Here is a 21,808-nt window from a genome sequence, read left to right as displayed (position 1 = left end):
ATGAAGAAGTAAGCTTCCTTTGATAAGGAAATGCACTAGAATATCACCATCTGAGAATAAAGAATTATGCTAAAATAAAAATAAGGTGTGAATACTGAATGTTAGAAACTACAAACTTAATGCAAAGATGTCCAAAAAACAGAAGAAACACTTTTATTGAACATTAAGCATTTCTGTCCTATTTAATCAAGAACCTCATTAGACTGACTGATTAGAGAGGACAAAAGTGCTTAATGGTCAGTATAAAAGTATTTCTGCTGTTTTTTTGGATGCTTTTATTTTAAATTATGCTAAATAATCATAATAATCTTGAAATACCAGTAAGTGACATAAGGAAAACTACAGTAAGGATTTGGGAATTTCACCAGTAGAAAGGGAAAAATATTATTATTTTTATGAACATTTGGAAGAAATGCATAAAGTTCACTGTTTGCAGTCCTGAAGGGAGTACCTTTACAAGGACACATGACAGAATCAGCTTTGAGCAATACAGAAACTGATTAAAACTTATCTGAAACTATAAAATGGAAACAAGCAGATCAGAGTATAAAACGGCAACTAAATAGGGAACAGATCTTATTCAGAAGGTAAGGAGATAGACTAAGTGAACCAAGCATACATTCTCTGCCATCAAAGCCTGTGTTTCTCTGGGACATGTTTCTTCATGTGTAACTTGAAATGAAGCTAAAACAATGCGTTATATGATATAACAAGTTTCAAACATATCTCAACAGGTAGCGCACTCACCTTTCTTGAAGAAGGCTGTGGGTTCTATTCCCATATCAGTTAGTTAGATTAATTTTTCCAGTACTGACACTACAGTACAACATAAGTTGGTGCTACACTCCTAAGTGTCCTATCCTTTAGATGAGATGCTAAGCTGAGGCTCTGACCTTGATGTCAAGCCTTAGGGGAGTAATCAGGCTTCCACATAATCAATGTAACATATCATGAATCAAATCCATAATTTATGTTATATTTGATGCATACATCTTGATGAAGTTCTAATTCTATTGGTATTCAATGTGTTAACTGTTTTAATTGCATCGCTACTGATTTTTTAAAAATATCTGGGTTATGCTCTATATATATAGGTTCTTGGGCGACAGGTGATGGCAACTGTAAAATATAAAATCCCAAGAAGAACACTAAAATATAACCTTTAAGCCCATTTAAGGATATATAATATTTCAAAAGCATGCCAGATATAGTTAACAGAAAAATGTTATACAACATTTTTAAAACTAATTACATTCTTTAATTGCAGTATATAAAAAATGCTGCTGTTTATCTAGGCTGAAGAGTAGACCTGTATGTGTCACCAGGGGCTTATCAACAGCAGAACTATGTGGAATTACCTTAACTGTTCCAGGATACCCTCTTTCAAATTGTATTTGAGTGTCGTACACAAAAATGAAAACTTTGGCTGTAAATGAAACAGGCACATCAGCCCAGTTTTCATTCTTAACCTCAATCCTAAAGTAATCAGAAGCTTCAGTTGTGTTAACCAGCTCGGCTAAAACATATTTACAGGTACCCTGGAAATCATACGATGCTCCATCAAAAGTTATATAATGGGGATCTCCAGTAGCCCAGCAAATTCCATGAGGCAGTCGATAGCAGCCATGAATTCCATTTCTAATTCCACAGATTTCACCTGGTGCACATGAAGAATTGGAACACTGCACTGTGTTGGTGGCAGAGTCACATTTACATATCTCTTCACAGTTGTTACCATTCCAGAAGGTCTCATCTGCTTTGTAGTATTTACTGTTGTACATACATCCACATTGTACAAGAGTAACACACTCTTCCCCACTCAGCACAAAGCCATTGTTACACTGGCAGCCCTCTTCACATGATGCCTGACAACTGCTAGGAAAGGCCAGGTTTGTGCAGGAAGCAGGGCAGGAAGATGTGCAGACTTCATAGTGACTATTTTCCAGGCAGGTGAGATCTGTAACAAATAACACAATTATATTACAAAGCAGGCTCTATGAACAGCTGGCTTTATGACATGATTTTCCCTTCTCCAAATTTTTAATTTGTGTGAGTGCATCTTGTTATAGCAATAAAATTAAAATGGAATTGGTGAAGTCAAGAATTTCTAATAATGCTCACTACTTTATGACTGTAAAACTAACTGTGTGAGTCTGTTAGTAGCTATTATTTTTTACATTGAAGAAATGGTTGTCATTTTCTTATGAATTTACATTAATATATTTTTTATGTTAGCCAGGATGTCCAGTCTGGGCACTGCCCATTTACAGTGAAGGCATGGGAAGGAAATCTACAAGTACAGTAGAAGTTAACAGTTATACAATACAACTGTAACAAAAGCCAAGTACCGTGCAATGATATTTGTGCTTACACAGAACCATAAATAGGCTTTCATCAAAACAAATAGACTTGAGATCACTGACATAGGCTTGGTGAAATAGAAGGACTGTCTAAACATTAGAACTAGAGTGGGCAAGCAGGTATAGATACACACACACACACACACACACACACACACACACACACACACACACACACACACACACACACACACATTCCTGATTAATTTCAACTAATTCCTACATCAACGCTTAGTAGTTCTGGATAAACCTTTTGCTGCATCTGAGATGGCAGAAGCATTCCAGGACCTGCAATTAAGCAAACATGAGGCCCAGATGACTTTGCTATTCGATTTTTAGAAAAGTTTGTCTCATAGTTTAGCTCCATTCTTGTTGAACAGGCACATAAGAGTTGAAGGTATAAAAAACTTGTACCTTAACCAGTAATTTTAAAAACAAACTCTAATCCTTTGCAAGAGAAACATTATAGCCAATCTCACTAAGAAATAATGATATCAAAGTCATGACAATGATTCTAGTCGATAGTTTCAGGGGGGTTATTAACAATAACATTTAAGACTTTCAATAAGGTTTTATGTATAATAGGAACACACAGGGCAGCATAATCAAGTGAGAGCTGATCTGTTACTATAGCAACTAGCTATAATCGCAAATCAGTTTTTGTTTTATATCCCAACAATGCATTGTTTAGAGTTCATATCCTCCTATATATCTAAACCTTTAATAACACTTATTTTACCCTTAGTTTCCCATAATATCTTTGAATCACTTTACAATTCAGTATTAGCCTGTTAGGCAGTTAAATGATCTCACCTCAAATGCAATTAAAATAAATACAGGCATACCTCGAGGGTGTCCCCCTCCCCCTGTTTAGTTATAAAGCCCATGTAGACAGCAGAGAGACAAAAGAGAGACTTTGGAGTGATTAAGTATAATTTTTCTGCATTTTCTTGCTGCCTTTAGCTAACTCCACCTAATACGCCGATTTTCTAGAGTATCTGTGATTTAAAAAGTTTGTTTCGGCTACATATTGTAATTATTTTACTGCCTGCACTTTAACAAAGTCGTTTTTGTGTTTAAATTACCTGTTTAACTGTTGTAGGCTACACACTCAAGTGTGATAGCCATTTCTGTGCATTTAAAGTGTTTTTTGATTGTATCTGCTTTATTTGCTGAAAAATAAAAAACAAAAAAAAAATACTTGTTTTCCCACCTTTCTAAGCTTGTATAGTCCAGTTTTCAGGTTAGTGCTGAATTCAGGGCTGTGTTACAAGTTTCTGTGTTTGCCCATACCTTACTTGGATAGAAGGAAGTTTCTCTGTTCACTGTAAGAGAGGGAGCTTTGAGTAGTCTATCTGTCCCTGGAGGAGTGGTTTCAGCCCAGAAATTAGTAGTTTATTGGCCATTTTGGGCTAATTTCTATCTCTTTCATTTCCCTGCTATAAAATCCGCATTTGCGAGGTTTTTGGGCTAGTATACAGCTCAGCAAGCTCCTGCCTGGTGCCCTGCAGAGTTCTACAGCAGCAGCAGAGAGACAAAAGAAAGACTTTGGAGTGATTAAGCATCATTTTTCTGCATTTTCTTGCTGCCTTTAGCTAATCCCGCCTAAAACGCCAATTTTCTAGAGTTTCTGTGACTTAAAAAGCTTGTTTCAGCTACATATTGTACTTATTTTACTGCCTGCACTTTAACAAAGTCGTTTTTGTGTTTAAATTACCTGTTTAACTGTTGTAGGCTACACACTCATGTGTGATAGCCATTTCTGTGCATTTAAAATGTTTTTTTTATTGTATCTGCTTTATTTTCTTAAAAAAAACAAAAAAACCCCCCAAAAATATACTTGTTTTCCCACCTTTCTAAGCTGGTATAGTCCAGTTTTCAGGTTAGTGCTGAATTAAGGGCTGTGTTACAAGTTTTCGTGTTTGCCCATACCTTACTTGGATAGAAGGATGTTTCTCTGTTCATTGTGAGAGAGGGAGCTTTGAGCAGCCTATCTGTCCCTGGAGGAGTGGTTTCAGCCCAGAAATTAGTAGTGTATTGGCCATTTTGGGCTAATTTCTATCTCTTTCATTTCCCTTTTATAAAACCCACATTTGCGTGGTTTTGAGCACCGGGCAGTGCCAGTTATCTAGGGTATAAGTATTCCCAGCTCCACACAGTCTACTCTTCAATTTTTCCCTTGGAACTAGACAAATTTTCAACGTAAGCACTCAAACCATTCATTTCTCATCCCGACATTTGCTCAAAACTCATAGCAAGTACTAATAAAACTTAGCACTAGACCCCCCTATACTGTAGAGAGGGACAAGGCTCTCTATTCCACCTTACCAGCCAGTCAGTAAAACAGTAGACTGTACCTATCCAGGCATGTCCAAAGGGCAGTTTCAGGTGTACTCTCCAGTCCAACTGGTGAATCTGGGCATTTTGAGGCAATGTTACAATTGCCTCATGTACACAGACAACCCTCTCCTCCTTCCAGCAAACACTAATACATGCAAGAGATGCAATTATACAGCTAAACTGGAGGCTAAGCTCTCTCAACCCAAGACTGGGCCAGGCAGTCAAGAGGAGAAGGGAATTACTTGCATCACATTACCAGTCTCACATAGACCTATAAAACCAGCACTGGCAAAAAATACATATAAATACACAAAAACATACTCGGAGGCTCTAAATAAAAATCTGCAAAAGCAACAGAGACCTCCAAAGTAGACATCCAAGAAACCTCCATCCCCCAATACGAACCATGAAACACATACTTCACAAAACCAGTGTGCCATGCAATCACAGCCCTTAAGGCAAAATAACATACCCAACACACTAGTAATAGGTGACTCTATAGTTAGGCACATTGACATCCCACTCACTAGGCTGAACAAGGAGAAGGTTACTGTTAGCTGCCTGTTGGGTGCCAGGATCCGCCACATAACACAAGCACTCAGGTCACTCCAAAACATGTACAAATATGACTCTGTCATTGTCCATGTTGGTGTGAATGACCTGAGCCGTACCTCCCTGGACTACATGAAAAGAGACATGGAGGAACTCTCTGATCCCATAGCCCAGGCCGGTATGACCCTGACCCTGAGTAGCATCCTGTCCTCACCAAGAATGATACCACGGTATAGAGAAAAAATTATCAATTTCAACAATTGGCTCAGCTTCTAGTGTCATTCAAAGGGGATCCAGTGTCTGTCACCATGGGATGACATGCTCAACAAACCACGCTACTTCAGTAGTGACGGCTTGCACCTGCCACCCTTAGGCTTTCGAATACTGGCCAAGGCTCTTGCCACCCACATAGTGCCTTTTTTAGGCAAGGATCAAAAGACAAACCCACCACCGTAAATAGCACAAGTAACAAAAAACTGAGGGTAATGCTACTCAATCCCAGAAGTCTAAACCTCAAAATGCATGCACTCGAGGCACTCCTCAGTATGGAGAAAATCGATATATGTGCAGTAAAAGAAACCTGGTTTAAGGCTCCAGAGAGCACCCCAGCACTACCAGGCTACAACTCATACCATACATTTTGGCCACAAAACCCGGACCGAAATACAAAAGGCAGGGGAGTATCCATATTCATCAAGGATACCCACACCTCCAGGTTAGTGACACAGCACGATGCTTCAGAGATCATCCACGTGCAAATAACAATGGGCAAAACTGCTATTCAAATTATAGCTTGCTACAGATCACCCACCATGTCCCAGGACCCCCACTCCACATTCCTGGAAAAACTGGGAAACATAAAGATCCTACCAAACACCCTGATATTGGGTGATTTCAATTACCCAAACATTAACTGGGAGAACTACTCAAGTACAAACTCCCTTGCCCAACATTTCCTAGAATTTATAAACTCAAATGCCCTGGATCAACTGGTCAACACCCCCACCAGAGGTGACAACATATTGGATCTGGTCATCACCAACATGGGCGACCAGTGTTCCACACCGGACGTTAACCCCTCATTGGTTAGATCTGACTATAAACTAATCACTCTGGATATCCACATTTTGCCACCACCCCCGGTCAAAGAAACCACTGTGAAAAACTTTTCAAAACAAACTTCACGTTACTTTAGACTGAGGTGGGAAGTTTCAAAGCCCCCATGCTAAAGGATAATGCTGTCCAAGCTGCATAATCCTTTACTAATGCACTCTATGGGCACCTACAAGAATGCATGGATCATGCTATCCCAAACAAAACCAAGACTCACTCCTCCAAGAAAAGGAAACCAGTCTGGTGGACCCCGCCATAAGCAAGCTATACAATAGAAGGAGGAAACTAGTACAGAAAAGAGTAAAATCACAAGAAGGGAAGACATCCCTGATCAGTATCAGTAAGAAACTACATTCACTCATAAAATTATCCAAGGCTAGCTTCGAAAGAAAAATTGCCATGGACTCCAAAGATAACCACAAGGCATTCTTTAGCTATGTCAAGAATCTTAGTGGCAATTCTCAGATCTGCTTGGAGTTAGTGCAGAAAGGCACAAAATGCACTGAATCGACCGATATAGCCAACATCCTGGAAGACAGGTTCAGTGCAAACTTCACCCCCCCTCTCATCCCCAATAGGGTCCAGAACTATACCAGAAGAATGTAGTGCCCCTGAAATCACAGACACTCAGGTTAAAATAGCCATCTCCAAAGCCAAAAACACAACATCAGTGGGACCAGATGATGTCCCAGGCTGCGTCCTACATGAGCTCAAATATGAACTAAGCCCTCACCTAAACACACTGTTTAAACTCAGTCTCTCCACAGGCTATGTGCCCACAGAGTGGTGCACAAAAGGTTATTCCGCTCCACAAAGGTGAAGCCACAACAGACCCCAGGAACTATTGTCCTATAAGCCTGACTAGCATGGTCTGCAAAGCTATGGAGTGCATCATCATGGATCTCATTAACAGAGACATTGGGAACCTCCAAACACTGGACCCTACCCAGTTTGGCTTTGTTAAGGACAGACCATGCCTCCTAAACCTGGTGGACTTCTTTGAGACAGTTACCAAGGCTATAGACGAGGGGAAAGGTGGTCCACACAGCCTACTTAGACCTCACAAAGGCCTTCAACACCATTCCCCACTCAGGTATTATAGACAAGCTCACCAGCCTGAACATAAACTCCTACGTCACAAGATGGGTTGCCAGCTGGCTCACGGGCAGAACCCACATGGTAAGAGTGGCGGGAACTAGGTCTGACTCTAAACCAGTTACAAGTGGCATTCCCCAGGGCTCAGTCCTAGGACCCCTCCTGTTCGGCATATACTTCTCAGAGGTACAGGCAAGCACAGGAGGACTATGGCTGACCAAGTTCGCAGATGACTGCAAACTAGGGGCTATAACTGACTCTCCGGCTGACACAGACATCCTCCAAAAGGGTCTCACTGAGACAGATACCTGGTGTCAAAACCATGGCCTCAAGCTAAATGGCAAAAAGTGCATAATCATCCCCTTTAGAAAAAACAAAGTACCCACAAACTATCACATAGGTGGTAGCCCCCTAAATACGGAAGATGTAATAAGGGATCTAGGGACCCAAGTAGATAGTAACCTCTCCTTTGATAATCACATTGCCAAAGTGGTGAGAAAATCCTTCTATGTGGCCCACCTAATCACAAAAGGGTTTGCATCCAGATTGAAAGAGGTAATTGGGCCCCTCTACACATCACTCATCAGACCCATCATAGAGTACAATGCCCCATTTGGGATGCACCTTACAAGACACCTGCAACAACTGGAAAGACCACATAAGTACCTCACCAAGAGGATCACTGGCCTCAAGCAGATGCCCTATACAGCTCAACTAAAGAAACTCCAGCTGTACTCGGTTGCATACCGCCTACTCAGAGGTCCTCTCTCCATGACATACAAGGCCATGTCCAACCCAGAATTGATGGACATGCTCCACCTAAAGAAAACCATATCTCCTCAAGCCACATGCTCCAGGGATCTAAACCTCACCACATGCTGGAGGGATAGATTCCTGTCCCATATACTTCCCATGCTCTGGAACAAGATTCCAATCTACATTAGGCAGAGCTCCTCGCTAACCCTCTTCATGAGAAACCTTGACGAGTGGATGGGAAACAGAAAGTTTACTCCAGGGATCACTTCAATGGCTCTGCTGGACAGAGGCACAGGGAACTAATCTAAGGGGGTGGTGAAAGCCAACACATTCCGGCTAGGCTTATAAATGCCTTCGGGCAGATAGCCTAGTACCTACCTATAAACATATTAACCCCCCCCCCCCAAATGTTGATCACAGGCATAGTATTTGGTAATTTATTTACCTTGATAACCTAAAATCCTTTTCAGATGACATCATGCTCTATTTATAAAGAATCTTAAGATTGCATTATTCCACTTACTAGTCAAAATACAAATCTTAAAATATATGTCTATATAGACATATATAGACATTATCTGTAGTCTAGTCCAGATACAGATTTGCTGTATCCAGGACTGTTTGCAAGCTTCTGAGCCCCCCCAAGCCTTTCTGTGTTGGAGGGAAAACTTCTAGCTTATCAGTGGGAGTGGTAAGCATTAGGTAGCCTATCTACCAAAAGAGTGGTTTTTGGTCCAGAAATTGTAGTTTATTGGCCGTTTGGGCAGTTTTTCCATCTCTCTTAACTTTCCGCTTTAAAAGCTTGCATTTGTGCTTGTTTCCTGCCTTTCCTGTAACTAGTCTAGTCCAGATACAAACTTGCTGTATCCAGGACTGTTTGTAAGCTTCTGAGTGGTGCCAAAATCTGCTCTTCAAATGTTCCCTTATATCTGCTAGTTCTCTCCTCTCCTGCACTTTTACTAGCTTATTAGTCTAGCACTTTACCATACTTCTTGTAGCAATTATTTTAGCACACAAAAGTGCTACCAGCACTAAATGTTCTACAAGGAAACAGATCCAGTACTTATTATTAATGCCCACTCCTCCAGGCATGTCTAAAGGTCAGTTCCCTGTGCTTTCTCCTATTAACATGGTGAACCTGGGCTTCCTGAGGCAATGTAGCCAAAATCTGCTCTTCAAATGTTCCCTTATATCTGCTAGTTCTCTCCTCTCCTGCACTTTTACTAGCTTATTAGTCTAGCACTTTACCAGACTTCTTGTAGCAATTATTTTAGCACACAAAAGTGCTAACAGCACTAAATGTTCTACAAGGAAACAGATCCAGTACTTATTATTAATGCCCACTCCTCCAGGCATGTCTAAAGGTCAGTTCCCTGTGCTTTCTCCTATTAACATGGTGAACCTGGGCATCCTGAGGCAATGTAGCAACCGCCTCATGTACACTGACAACCCTATCCTCTTACCATCCAGCACTCAGACTTGTGAGAAATGCAGTTATATATCCAAATTGGAAGCCAAGCACTCTCCAGCCAAGACCAGAATAGCAGGTCAAGAGTAGAAGGTAAACACTTGCACCACACCACATGGAACACATAGCCCTCCAGAACACACAGCAGCACTGACTTCACATAAAAATGCAAACCACACACCCACCTTCGTGGAGGATCTCAATAAAAATCTACCCAAACAGCAGAGACCTCCAAGGCAGAAATGCACTTGACCACCAAAATAAACAGTGTGCCACTCAACCAAAGCCCCTAAGGCAGAACAGCATGCCCAACACACTAGTCATATTTGACTCGATAGTGAGGCACACTGCTGTCCCACTCACTAAGTTGAATAAGGAGAAAGTAACAGTCAGCTGCCTGTCAGGTGCCAGGATCCACCACATAATGCACACACTCAGGTCCCTCAACAACAGGTACAACTATGACTCTGTCATTGGACATGTGGGTGTGAATGACCTGAGACGTACCTCCCTGGACTACATGAAAAGAGACATGGAAGAGCTCTCAGATTATATAGCCCAGGTGGGTATGACCCTAGCCCTGAGCTGCATCCTACCATCACCCAGAATGATACCACAGTATAAGCAGAAAATGATTGATTTCAACAATTGGCTAAGTTTTTGGTGTCATTCTAAGAGGATCCAGTATCTGTCTGCCTGGGATGACATTATTGACAGACCTCGATGCTTTGCCAGAGATGACCTGCATCTGTCACCCCTGGGCTTCTGGATACTGGCCAAGGCTCTTGCCACTACTATAGTGCCTTTTTTAGGCAGTGTTCCAAAGAAGTCTAAATCTCAAAATGCACTCACTGGAAGCACTCCTTAAAATGGAGAACATCGACATTTGTGCTGTAACACAGACCTGGTTCAAGGCAGCAGAAAGCACCCCTTACTACCAGGTTATAACTCATTCCACACCTTTCGTCCCCAGAACTTGGACCAAAGCTCCAAAGGTGGTGGTGTTTCCATATTCATAAAGGATGTACACACCTCCAGACTGGTAGCCCAACATAATGCATCAGAGATACTTCAGGTGCAGCTAACATTGGGTAAGACAGCAATTCAGGTCATAGCCTGCAATAGGTTTCCAACCATGTCCCAAGACTCACACTCCACGTTCCTTAGCACCCTGGAAAATATTAGGGTCCAAACTAACACTCTCATACTAGGTGACTTCTACTACCCCTCCACTAACTGGGAAAACCCCTCATGTACCAATACACTTGCCCAACGTTTCCTGGAATTCATTAATTCCAGTGCCCTGGACCAGCTTGTTCTTACCTCCATTAGAGGTAGCAACATGCTTGACCTGGTCATTACTAACATGGGCGACTGTTGCTCTACACCAATAGTCAACTCCTCCCTGGTTAGATCCGACCACAAACTAATCACCTTGGAAATCCACCCCCCCCGCAAAAGTAACCACAATGAAAAACTTCTCCAAAGCTAACTTTGGGCTCCTAAAAACAGAGGTGGCTAACTTCACGGCACCCATGCAAATGGAGAATAGTTGCATGACTGCTGAATTATAGACCAATGCACTGTACGAATACATACACAAATGCATAGATCTCACCATACCCAACAGAACCAAGAGGCTTTCCTCCAAAAAAGGAAGCCAATCTGGTGGTCCCCTGCCATAAACAAGCTCTACAACAGAAGGAGTAAACTGATGCAGAATAAGGTGAAGTCCCAAGAGTGGAAAAACTCCCTTATTACCCTCAACAAAAAGTTGAGATCCCTGATCAAATCCTCTAAAGCTAGCTATGAAAACAGAATTACAACAGATAGTAAAGACAACCACAAGACCTTCTACAGTTATGTAAAAAATCTCCACGGCAATACCCAGATTTGCTCTGAGGTACTGCACAATGGTACCTCTGATACCGAGCCAACAGATATTGCCAATATACTGGCCGACAAATTCAGTGCCAACTTTACCCCTCTCCCCCTCCCCAAAGGACCAATCACAATACCAGTATACTGCCAGGCACCCAGTATTACTGCTGCACAGGTTAAAACAGCACTGTCCAAGGTCAAGAATACAGCTTCTATGGGACCTGACAATATCCCTGGCTGTGTTCTACATGAACTGCACTGTGAACTGGCACCTCATCTGTGTGCCCTGTTCAATCACAGCCTCAACTCAGGCTTTGTCCCTACCGAATGGCACACTGCTACAGTCATCCCTCTCCACAAAGGAGGAGTGACTACAGACCCTGGGAACTATCATCCCATTAGCCTGATGAGTCTGATATGCAAAGCTATGGAATGCATCATCATGGACCTAATAAACAAAGATATAGGGAATCTCCAAATAGGGAATCTCCAAACTCTGGATCCCACACAGTTTGTTTTTTTGAAGAGTAGATCATGCCTGCTCAACTTGGTCGACTTCTTTGAGTCAGTCACCAGAGCTGTGGATGAAGGCAAGGTAGTTCATACAGCCTACCTTGATCTGGCCAAGGCCTTTGATACTATTCCCTACTCAGGAATCATACAAAAACTCACTAAGCTAGACATCAACCCCTATATCACTAGGTGGGTTGCAAATTGGCTCACAGATAGAAACCACAGTGTGGAAGTAGCTGACACCAAGTCAGACTGCCGACTAGTCACGAGTGGGGTTCCACAGGGTTCGGTCCTCAGTCCTGTCCTGTTTGGTATCTACTTCTCTGAAGTCCAGGCCAATATGAAGGGACTCTGGCTGACAAAGTTTGCAGATGATTGCAAGTTTGGAGCTATTATTAATTCCGCAAGTGATATTGACATCCTACAGAATGGCCTGATTGAGACCAACGACTGGTGTCAGCACCAGGGCCTTAAGCTCAGCGCCAAAAAATATTTCGTCATCCCCTTTGGGAAAAACCTGGTTCCCATGAATTACCACATCGACGATAGTCCACTGAACACAGAAGGCATTATAAGAGATCTGGGAACACAGGTTGACAGCAACCTCTCTTTTGATCACCACATTGCCACTGTGGTCAAAATGTCCTTCTGTGTGGCACATCTCATTACTAAGGGTTTTGCATCCAGGAAAAAAGAGGTCATTGTCTCACTCTACTTTTCCCTCATTAGGCCAGTCATCAAGTACAAAGCCCCATTTGGCATGTACCTCACTAGACACCTGCAATAACTGGAGAGGGCCGCTAAAGTACCTCACAAAGAGTATCCTAGGCCTTAAACACTTGCCCTATATGGACAGACTCAAAAAAACTCCAACTATTCTCTGTCTCATATTGCCTACTTAGAGCCAATCTCTGCTTGACTTACAAAGACATGTCTGACCCAGCTCTGTTAGAAATGCTACATCTAAAGAAATCCCAATCCCCCCGCACCACACACTCCAGAGACCTCAACCTCATTACCACAATCAACAGAACGTACTGGAGGGATGGGTTCATAACTCAGATACTGCTCATGCTATGGAATAGACTTCCCATACACGTCAAGGAGATCACCTCGCTGACCCTCTTCAAGAGAAATCTTGATGAGTGGATGGGAAATAGAAAATTCACCCTGGGGATAACTCCAGTGGCACTACTCGTCAGAGTCACTGGGAACTAAGGTCGGGTGGCACGATGCCAGGGTAATCCTATGGCTAGGCTTGTAAAGGCTCCAGGGCCATTAGCCTAGTACACACCTATGAATTTATAATTTATTTCTTCTTTTAATGCTACTCTTAACAAGACCTAGGTCACTGGAATTAAATGAAATTTAGCATGTTAATATGTAAGTTTTGAAAATGAAAATTTTCTTCAATATATTCTACCTCATAAGTAATATATTTTCTTGAATCTCAGCCAAATATTTCAATAATATGTATCCATTCTTAAACTTAATCCATATAGCAGCTACCAGACAGGTCCTAGTGACCTATTTTGATCAGGATACGTTTATGATGATTCAGTCATAGTTATTTAGGCAATGTTTTTATATTATGTCTAATTTGTTATAACTAAACTGCAGATGGTTTTGTTTTATTTCTGAACACTGTAAAATTATTGTTCTTAATAATTTACAGCTTTTATCCCCAGACCTCTGCTAAAAATGGGCTTTCACCCAATCAGATTTTCCCGGTAATCAAATGTCAGTAAATAAATAAATAAATTTAATCTCTGTTTCTCATTTACTTTTAATGGTGTGATAAATTTACTATATAATTCTCAGATTCGTATTTCTAAGTTTGTATTGTATTTATTTCAATAAATGGTTGTTTGCAGTGCTGGTCGGGCTCTTTGTGTTTGTATTTGTTTTGGTTACTAGTTTTGGTACCTTTTGTTGGTTTGGTCTTATTTCTAAGTATTGAACAGATTGTGTGTTATAACAGGGAGTAAAACTGGACTGGGAGAAGATGCAGCTGTGTGCCTGCAATTTTCTACCCTTTACAAAATTCTGTTGAATGTACGATATTTCATATTATCTGCTATACTCCTCATAAGCTAACATTACTTGGCTGTTACCTTTGCTGTCATGCTCAGTCTACTTCAACAGACGGTGCTGGAGATTGTTTTGGAAATATTCTAAAATTGCTACAATATATAGACAAAACTCTTTATAAATATTAAGAAGCTCAAGATCTTGCATGCAGACTAGAAATGGATACCTTAAATTTGTAGATCTCTAGTGTTACTCCAGAAAACAATATTCTTATTTTCAATGTTTCTACATGGGTCAGATTTTATACCTAAAGCAGACTTTATACTCTTAAAAACTGGTTCAACAAAACAAGAATACTGCAGAAAACTGGAATTGGTTTATTAAAAAGGTGTTAAATACCTGGAAATGTTCATTACCATTTCTCAGAACTTTACAGAAATACACTGATTTGTGGAATAATTTATATCCTCTTAGTATTTTTAGGTGATGTATATGCTCTTCTCACATTTTTAATTAAAGGAAGCTTTTACATTGTCTTCTTATTAAACTTGGTGTGAGCTAGGAATCTAATTTGAATATTATACCATGACCCCCCCAAAACGTGCACGCTGATTGGCCAGCGTGCACATTGTAAATCGAGTTATACTAATGGAAAAAGGTTTTCCGTTAGTATAACTCTATTTTTAAAACACTGTCTCGCTATGTTAAATGGGTTTAACATAGCGAGACAGCTTTAAAATAAGCAAAGGAGATCTCCGTTGCTTATTTTAAAGCTGTCTCGCTATGCTAAACCCATTTAACATAGCGAGACAGGTTTTAAAAAAAAGCAACGGAGAAAGCAAGATCTCCGTTGCTTTTTCTGTTCGCTATGTTAAATGGGTTTAACATAGCGAGACAGTTTTAAAATAAGCAACAGACATCTCCGTTGCTTATTTTAAAACTGTCTCGCTATGTTAAACCCATTTAACATAGTGAAAACAGTAAAAAAAAAGCAACGGAGATCTTGCTTTCTCCGTTGCTTTTGCTCAACTCTGATGTACTGCGCAGGCGCGCAGTACATCAGAAGTGCCGCGGATGCCAGACATCTGCAGAAGGGCAGTAAACAGGCATTATACTATGCCATTATTTAAGAAAAGTAATAGTTTCTTTTCTTAAATAATGTCATGGTATAATAGTAATAACCGACGCCTGGGTGTGGGTAATGCTGTATTCACGGTTGGCTGTTTGGTCCTCGGGCCGCCTCGGGACCAAACCGCGCCAACCGTGGCTAAATCCAGCATTACCCACACCCAGGCGTGGGTTATTGCTATATTATGTTCAGCTCAAAAAAAGTATCTTGTCACAATCAATTTGTTGCAGGTGTTTTAAAGTTGATAATTATGGTGTATGGTAATGTTATGATACAAAATGTTCCTCATATTTACTTGCTGTTTTTATAGCTTTTTATAGGTTAAAGTTATAAAAGTTAAGACAAATACCTTTAGAATACTAGAATGAAGTTGGTTACATTTGATAAATACATCTAGATTTGACAAAGTAATTAGATTTAGTTTCCAGTTGACATTGTTGAACCATGGAGGTTACATACCACTTAAGATGAAATCCATATGGCTTCCATTTGGTTTCATTTCCTTATAAAGCAGCAGGGATTGTTTTAACATGCAGCTGTTCATCTTCCTTACTGAGTAATTAAGGAATTTACTAATGGTGTGGAGTAGTATGAGCTAAATAGATTCATAAATCACAAAATCACTGATAATGTAACACTAGTCAATAGAAACAACAAACAAAAATGATAGACATTCATTTTCTCTTCTTTATCTCACAAGGAAAACCTGCATTTATCTTTATTCCTGGTCTCTCTATTATTGTCATTTGTATGCAATTTGTTTTTTTTTTTTTTTTACAGTAGCACAGATGTCATTCTTAAGCCATTATGCACTAATTTAAGTTGCTATTCAGACAAACTAGATATCCATCTGTCTATCCATCTTTCCTGCTATTCATTTTTCTTTGTTTGTAAAGCTTTGATATTCATGCTCAGTAACAAAATCATTTACATACCACATCCAGTTGCATTTCTCCAGTGCTGCACAGCTATGCCATGTCTCTGACATTGTATCATGTAGCTCTTTACTGCTTCACAAAAGCTTGCATGATCACCACCAGTGGCACAAAGATCGTAAATGCAGTTCTCGGTGTAGATAGTAGTGTTCACTGTACTGTGGCAGGCCCTAAAGGGTCCATCTCCTTGTGATATTATTCCACATCTGTTTAGAGAACTATACTGATTTTTTATGACCTCAGTGCATACTGGTGACAGATCTATAACTTTACAGTGGCTGCCTACAGTTTGATCTTGCCAGCTGTTTCCAAAGTGCAATGGACTTTCAGTAACGTAGCCAGAAGGAGTGATAAACTCATCATTGATGTCCCAGTTAAAGTTTCCACAGAGTCCACACAATTGCCCTGAGTATGTCCCTGATATCTTAACTGAAACCAGGTGATACCAGTCATATGAGACGATAAGTCCAAAATCTGTCTCAATTACAGCTGATGAGCCACTATGGTAAATTAATATGGTCCCACATTCAAGAGCAACTGGAAGATTCACAATCAGTCCATCAACCTGAGTAAAAGAAAATGAAAGAGATCTCCTGAGTTCAGAATACAACTAATATAACTTCTTTTTAAATGTAGTATTTGCACAAGGCGCAAAGACAAAAGCAGGCAAGACTTGTTTTGTTTTAATATACAGCCCTACATCAGATTACTTTGTTATATATAATTGAAGATTTATATTATTTACAGCACAGCTAAGCATGTGTAGTATTTGTTTTTATTGATGTTTTTCTTATTTCTGCTTAATTTAATAAGTATATAGGATACTGGAAAAGTGACTAAAAGGGTGGGCTTATGGATATATACTGTTTTTTAAACTTCTTTATTAAATTATCACTTAAGACATAGGCAAACATACATTAACAGAAAAGAAAGCAAACCATATTAACATTTTCTCTGCTTACACACATTAGATATCATGTATCTTTTCTTCTGTTGTAACTATCATCAGTCCAACACTGCATAAATTGCTGAATTTCTGCTTTGGGCCAGATTCATTAAAGCCTATACTAAGTGTACACAATATGTATTCAAGAACATCCCTACCACATTTTTTGTGCTTTCTAGTAACTCAGAAAGATTACACTAAGTGTATATGTAGTCTACACTTTGTGATAACCTTTATGAAACCCTGTTGATTTTTAAAGTTGCAAGAAAATTAGTAGGAAAACTAAAATTAGGAGAAAAAGGTATGAGTTATGCCTGTATTGTCTGCTCACTCGGAATGGTGTACACTTAGTGTAGGCATTACTGAATCCCAGGGATTGATTTTAATTTTCTAGTCTTCTTCTTTCTTCTTCTTTCTGCTTTTCCCGGTTAGGGGTTGCCACAGCAGATCACCTGTCCGCTCATGATTGGCAGTGGAGTTTTATGGTGTCGAGTTGCCATCCCGGCGCCCAACCTTCCACAGAAGACACGCACACACTCACACCTAGGGCCAATTTAGAGTGTCCAGTCCACCTATAGCCTTTTCATTTTATAGTAATTGCGTTTTTTGGTAGTCAACAGAATTAAATTTTTATAAGGCCTTACTGTGTCTAGGCAATTCAGATTTTGTGTCCCAGCTCAAAAGAATTATTTCCTTAGTCACAGCCATTTGCTCACCCAGTATTTCTGTCAGAGTACTCTGTAGGGAATTTTTAAAATCACACTCCCAAAAATTATATTTTATTTACACTCCCAAAACATATATTCCCAGGGGTTTATGTCAGATAATCAACTCGAACTTCATATGATTGACACCATATGTTCTACTTTCCAAAAGCTCAAATAAAATAAAACAACAAAAATCTGCATTTTTGCAGTGGGGGTGAGACTCCCTGCACTCCTCACATCATCTGCATATTACATATACTGGCTCTTAGATCGCACAACAGTGGAGAAAAGGTAAGTTCCCAGTTCCCACTGTACTGTGATCTCCATACAAATGCTTTGAGATTTTGGAAAGTCAAATATATGGTCTCGACTATATGAAGTCTGAGTTTCCAAAAACTTGATCATCTGACATAAACCCACTCTCAGTTATCTCTTTCTTCCATATCACACCTTCAAAATTTGCTATCTATACAACAAAAAATCTTTAAGAGACTGAAAGAGCAATTTACAAGGGAATAATGGTTGGAGGCATGATAGGGAAGACTGAGGTATTTGGGAACATATTTCATTTGCTCTCTACCTGTGGAAAATTATTTGAGAGACTGGAAAAGCAATTTACAAGAGAACAATGTGAGGACATATGTATGGCTCCCATCATAGTTCAGAAGGTTCAGAATCTTTTCTTGGAAGTGTTTCCATAGGTATTTTTATGGATATACTGAAATTTAGGTTTATTATACAATTTGGAGCCTCCATTGTAGGAAAAGAGGCATATATTTTTAGAAAAGTTAAATAATTTCTGGATGTGTATTTCAGATCGCATAAGCAATCTCTGAGGCTATCCTCTTCTCACCTGACAGTATGCTTTTATTTCCATAGAAGAATAAAACCAAAAACTATATGGGACCACAAAATCTGATATAGCAACTTTTAATGATATTTTCAGAAGTGTTACACATAATATAGTTACCATGTAAAAACTGCAGACTGATTTTTGCAGCTGTTCAAATATTCTCAAATATTTCAATATTTTTTTCTGGAAATAGTAAAGACTGTTATTTGTTTAATCAATACTGAATCACAAAACAGTGTTCCATAAAATTAAACAGTTTGATAACTTGTACATGAATTGATGTAACATATTCTTCTATGAACAAGTACTGTTTTCTCATTATACAGATGGTAAAAATCCAAAAAGGAAAGGACAAAAATAATCTGTCCTCAAAAATTAATTGACAGAATAGCACTTTTATACAATGCTATAATGTTAGTCTGTGTACATTACTAACAATAAATACATTTAATCACTGAAAAAATAAATAGTGTAAAGCTTACACACACACACACACACACACACACACACACACACACACACACACACACACACACACAATTATTCATTGCAACAAGCACTTCAAAGCTGTCATGTGTGACATTGTGCTACTGAGTATGTTTCCATTTGAAATTTTTATAGCTAACTTTCGAGTTTCAGCATTTGGCTAATTTTATAGCATATGACACTTTCATTCCTAGCATGTACCTATGTAACCCATTTCAAAAACATCATTCCTGTCTGTTTTCGTATAATGCTTCCATAACATTTAGCATTCACAAAGCTGGAGGCTGTTAAAGCAGTTATGTATTGCTGTAAAATATTAATCCCAAACTAACTTTCTTCTTAGGTTGTTTGTGTAAGGCTATGAGCTTGACCTTTGACCTTTGAGGTCAGTAGCTTAGCTTACTGTGTTTTGGAAGATAATCTAAGCAGTCCATACTTGTTTTATAGGGATTTTATCTAGAAGACATTAAAAAAAATCAACATTTTCTGCTGCTTGGCAAGGAAAGGAATATGTTATGTCAGCTTTTTTTCACCCACTGTAAGTGTCTTTAATGAAAGTAGAGGTATTCGAGTATTTTCCATATTCATATACACTACGATCTGCATGTCATTTTTTATTTTTATATCCTTTAAGAAGCTTAAATGTAGTTTTAAAAGTCCTTTTATGTTTACCTTTTTAAGATGAGTTAAGGTTTGGGAAGGTGCCTGAGAGTTATATGATTTGTGCAGGCAAGTGCTCCAGGTCTTATGCAGCATTAGCCACCTGGTTCCGTTCATCATTCCAAGTTATCTGCTGTTTCTGGAAGTATAACTTCCATCATGATATAATGTACTTTACTGCATAGCATCTAGGGGGAAAGCATCTATTTTTCTTTTTTCATTCTTAAATGGCCTTGATCAGGTATAAAGAAAATACAAGTTCAAATAATTAAATTTCATAAGTCAACCAATAGGAAACAGAAACAAATGGTAACAATACCCACCTATACATTTAAAGACATTCCCCAGGATTCATGAAGCTCGGCACAAGGACGGCGTTAGCCTTGCACTGACTGTGCGGCGTAGAGATGGAGCAGGAGCACCACATGCATATTAATGAAGACGCGCTGTTGTAACGGCCACGAGCATAGGAAATGTGTACGAGTGCAGGGGGTGTGTCCAAGCGCTGCACGGAGGTGTGAACATGTTGGCTGCATACGCGCAACCTAAAATGCTGACTAGTACAACCTGCCTCTAATAGTATTCACTCCTGTCAGTGTCCATGGATAGTGAAATGTATGCAAAGCATACAAGACATCTTTGCGAGCACCACAATAAGAAGTAAACACAAAGGCAAGTAGCTGAATATTGAGTCCCCATCCCTTGAACAAATGATATTTAAAACCCCGTGCCCGTATTCCATTGTAGTATTGCTAGTTATACCAAGTGGAAGCGAAATGCATTGTGTCAGCGCACTGCCAATTGCTAAGCCTAGTCCAATGGTTTGGGTTACCACCTGTCCTACATTGTGAGGGACAGTCCCCCTCTAGGCAGGCGTGTCCATACCAAAACCATTATAATTGTGAAATGTTCTGCGATAGTAGGACATAATTATGTCCCATATTTTATGTAATAGTCCCATACAATACGTATGTCCATATATAAAATATCTATATGTTACAAGAAACAGAATAAGTAAGTAAACAAAACAGAATAAACAACTACACCGCTACAACAATAAAAGCTCATATGTAGGCATAAAACTAAAGTACTATCCTTTGTAATGACCATGGGTATATGTTGGCCTGTACACTCTGATGTGTGTCCCAAAAATGTCCCATCCAGGTCATATGAAAAGGTGGCAACCCTACCAATGGTCAGAGCATTCGCTCAATATCTGCCCTTTCATGGTCCAAGTCATCCTTGTCAGGACGGCTCATAGATGGACTGGTATTACCCTGGTCTACTTACCATGTCATGAAAGATAAGTATTTGCATGTACCTATGTACGTGAAGTACAGCATGTGGATGATCAGAAATGCTAGTGTAGACCTCACAAACATATTGGTCCCAGAGATATGTAGTGTACGCAATGTGTTTGGTTGACTGTGCCATGGGCCAACAACTAGAGAAGGGATGAATGGTGTCTGTGGTATATGGGGGTGGGGGGTGATGGGTAATGCAATAATTCGCCAAGGAGAGACTGGGCTGGATGCACAATAGGTGAACTGGAGGTCTACGAGGGAGCAGTGGGTGAATCAGAAAGATAACCAAAGAACAAATATACACATCTACAATACAATCCCATAAACATGTGAACATTAAAAAGTGCAATACACATGTACAGAAACATTACCGGCACATACCCACATAATGGTCTGGCCTGAACTGAACCATCCAACCCCAACACACCTGGATACATAATTGAAAACCCATCATCCCCTTCACAGCACACCACCTCCCCCTTCCTGAACGTCCACCAAAACCAGCCATACTCGGGCTGCTAGATAGGCGTGGCCATATCTGCACATAGTGACCCCTACCCATATCTAGTAGACAGTCTCACCCTAGGCAGTTTCAGGATTGCAAACTATGTATCCCTTGCATGTATAACCGTACCTTATAGCTGTAAAGCAAAGAAGGTCATCGGTCTCCACAATTTTT

General features: G+C 39.8%; 1 protein-coding gene across 1 annotated transcript in view; it reads right to left on the bottom strand.

Moving 5' to 3' along the window:
- Positions 1-630: 630 nt before the first annotated feature.
- LOC122808387 (alpha-tectorin-like) overlaps positions 631-21,808 on the bottom strand; it is a 161,329-nt gene continuing 140,151 nt past the window's right edge. The window contains exons 10-12 of the mRNA XM_044079353.1: positions 16,447-16,738; positions 1,359-1,957; positions 631-684 (exon numbers count right to left, since the gene is read on the bottom strand). Of these exons, the coding sequence (XP_043935288.1) occupies positions 631-684; positions 1,359-1,957; positions 16,447-16,738 (945 nt within the window). The remainder of the gene's footprint in view (positions 685-1,358; positions 1,958-16,446; positions 16,739-21,808) is intronic.

The sequence above is a fragment of the Protopterus annectens genome, chromosome 8.part0 (assembly GCF_019279795.1).
Source record: "Protopterus annectens isolate FY-2018-M chromosome 8.part0, PAN1.0, whole genome shotgun sequence".
NCBI lineage: Eukaryota > Metazoa > Chordata > Ceratodontiformes > Protopteridae > Protopterus > Protopterus annectens.
This window is presented reverse-complemented; position numbering and strand designations above follow the sequence as displayed.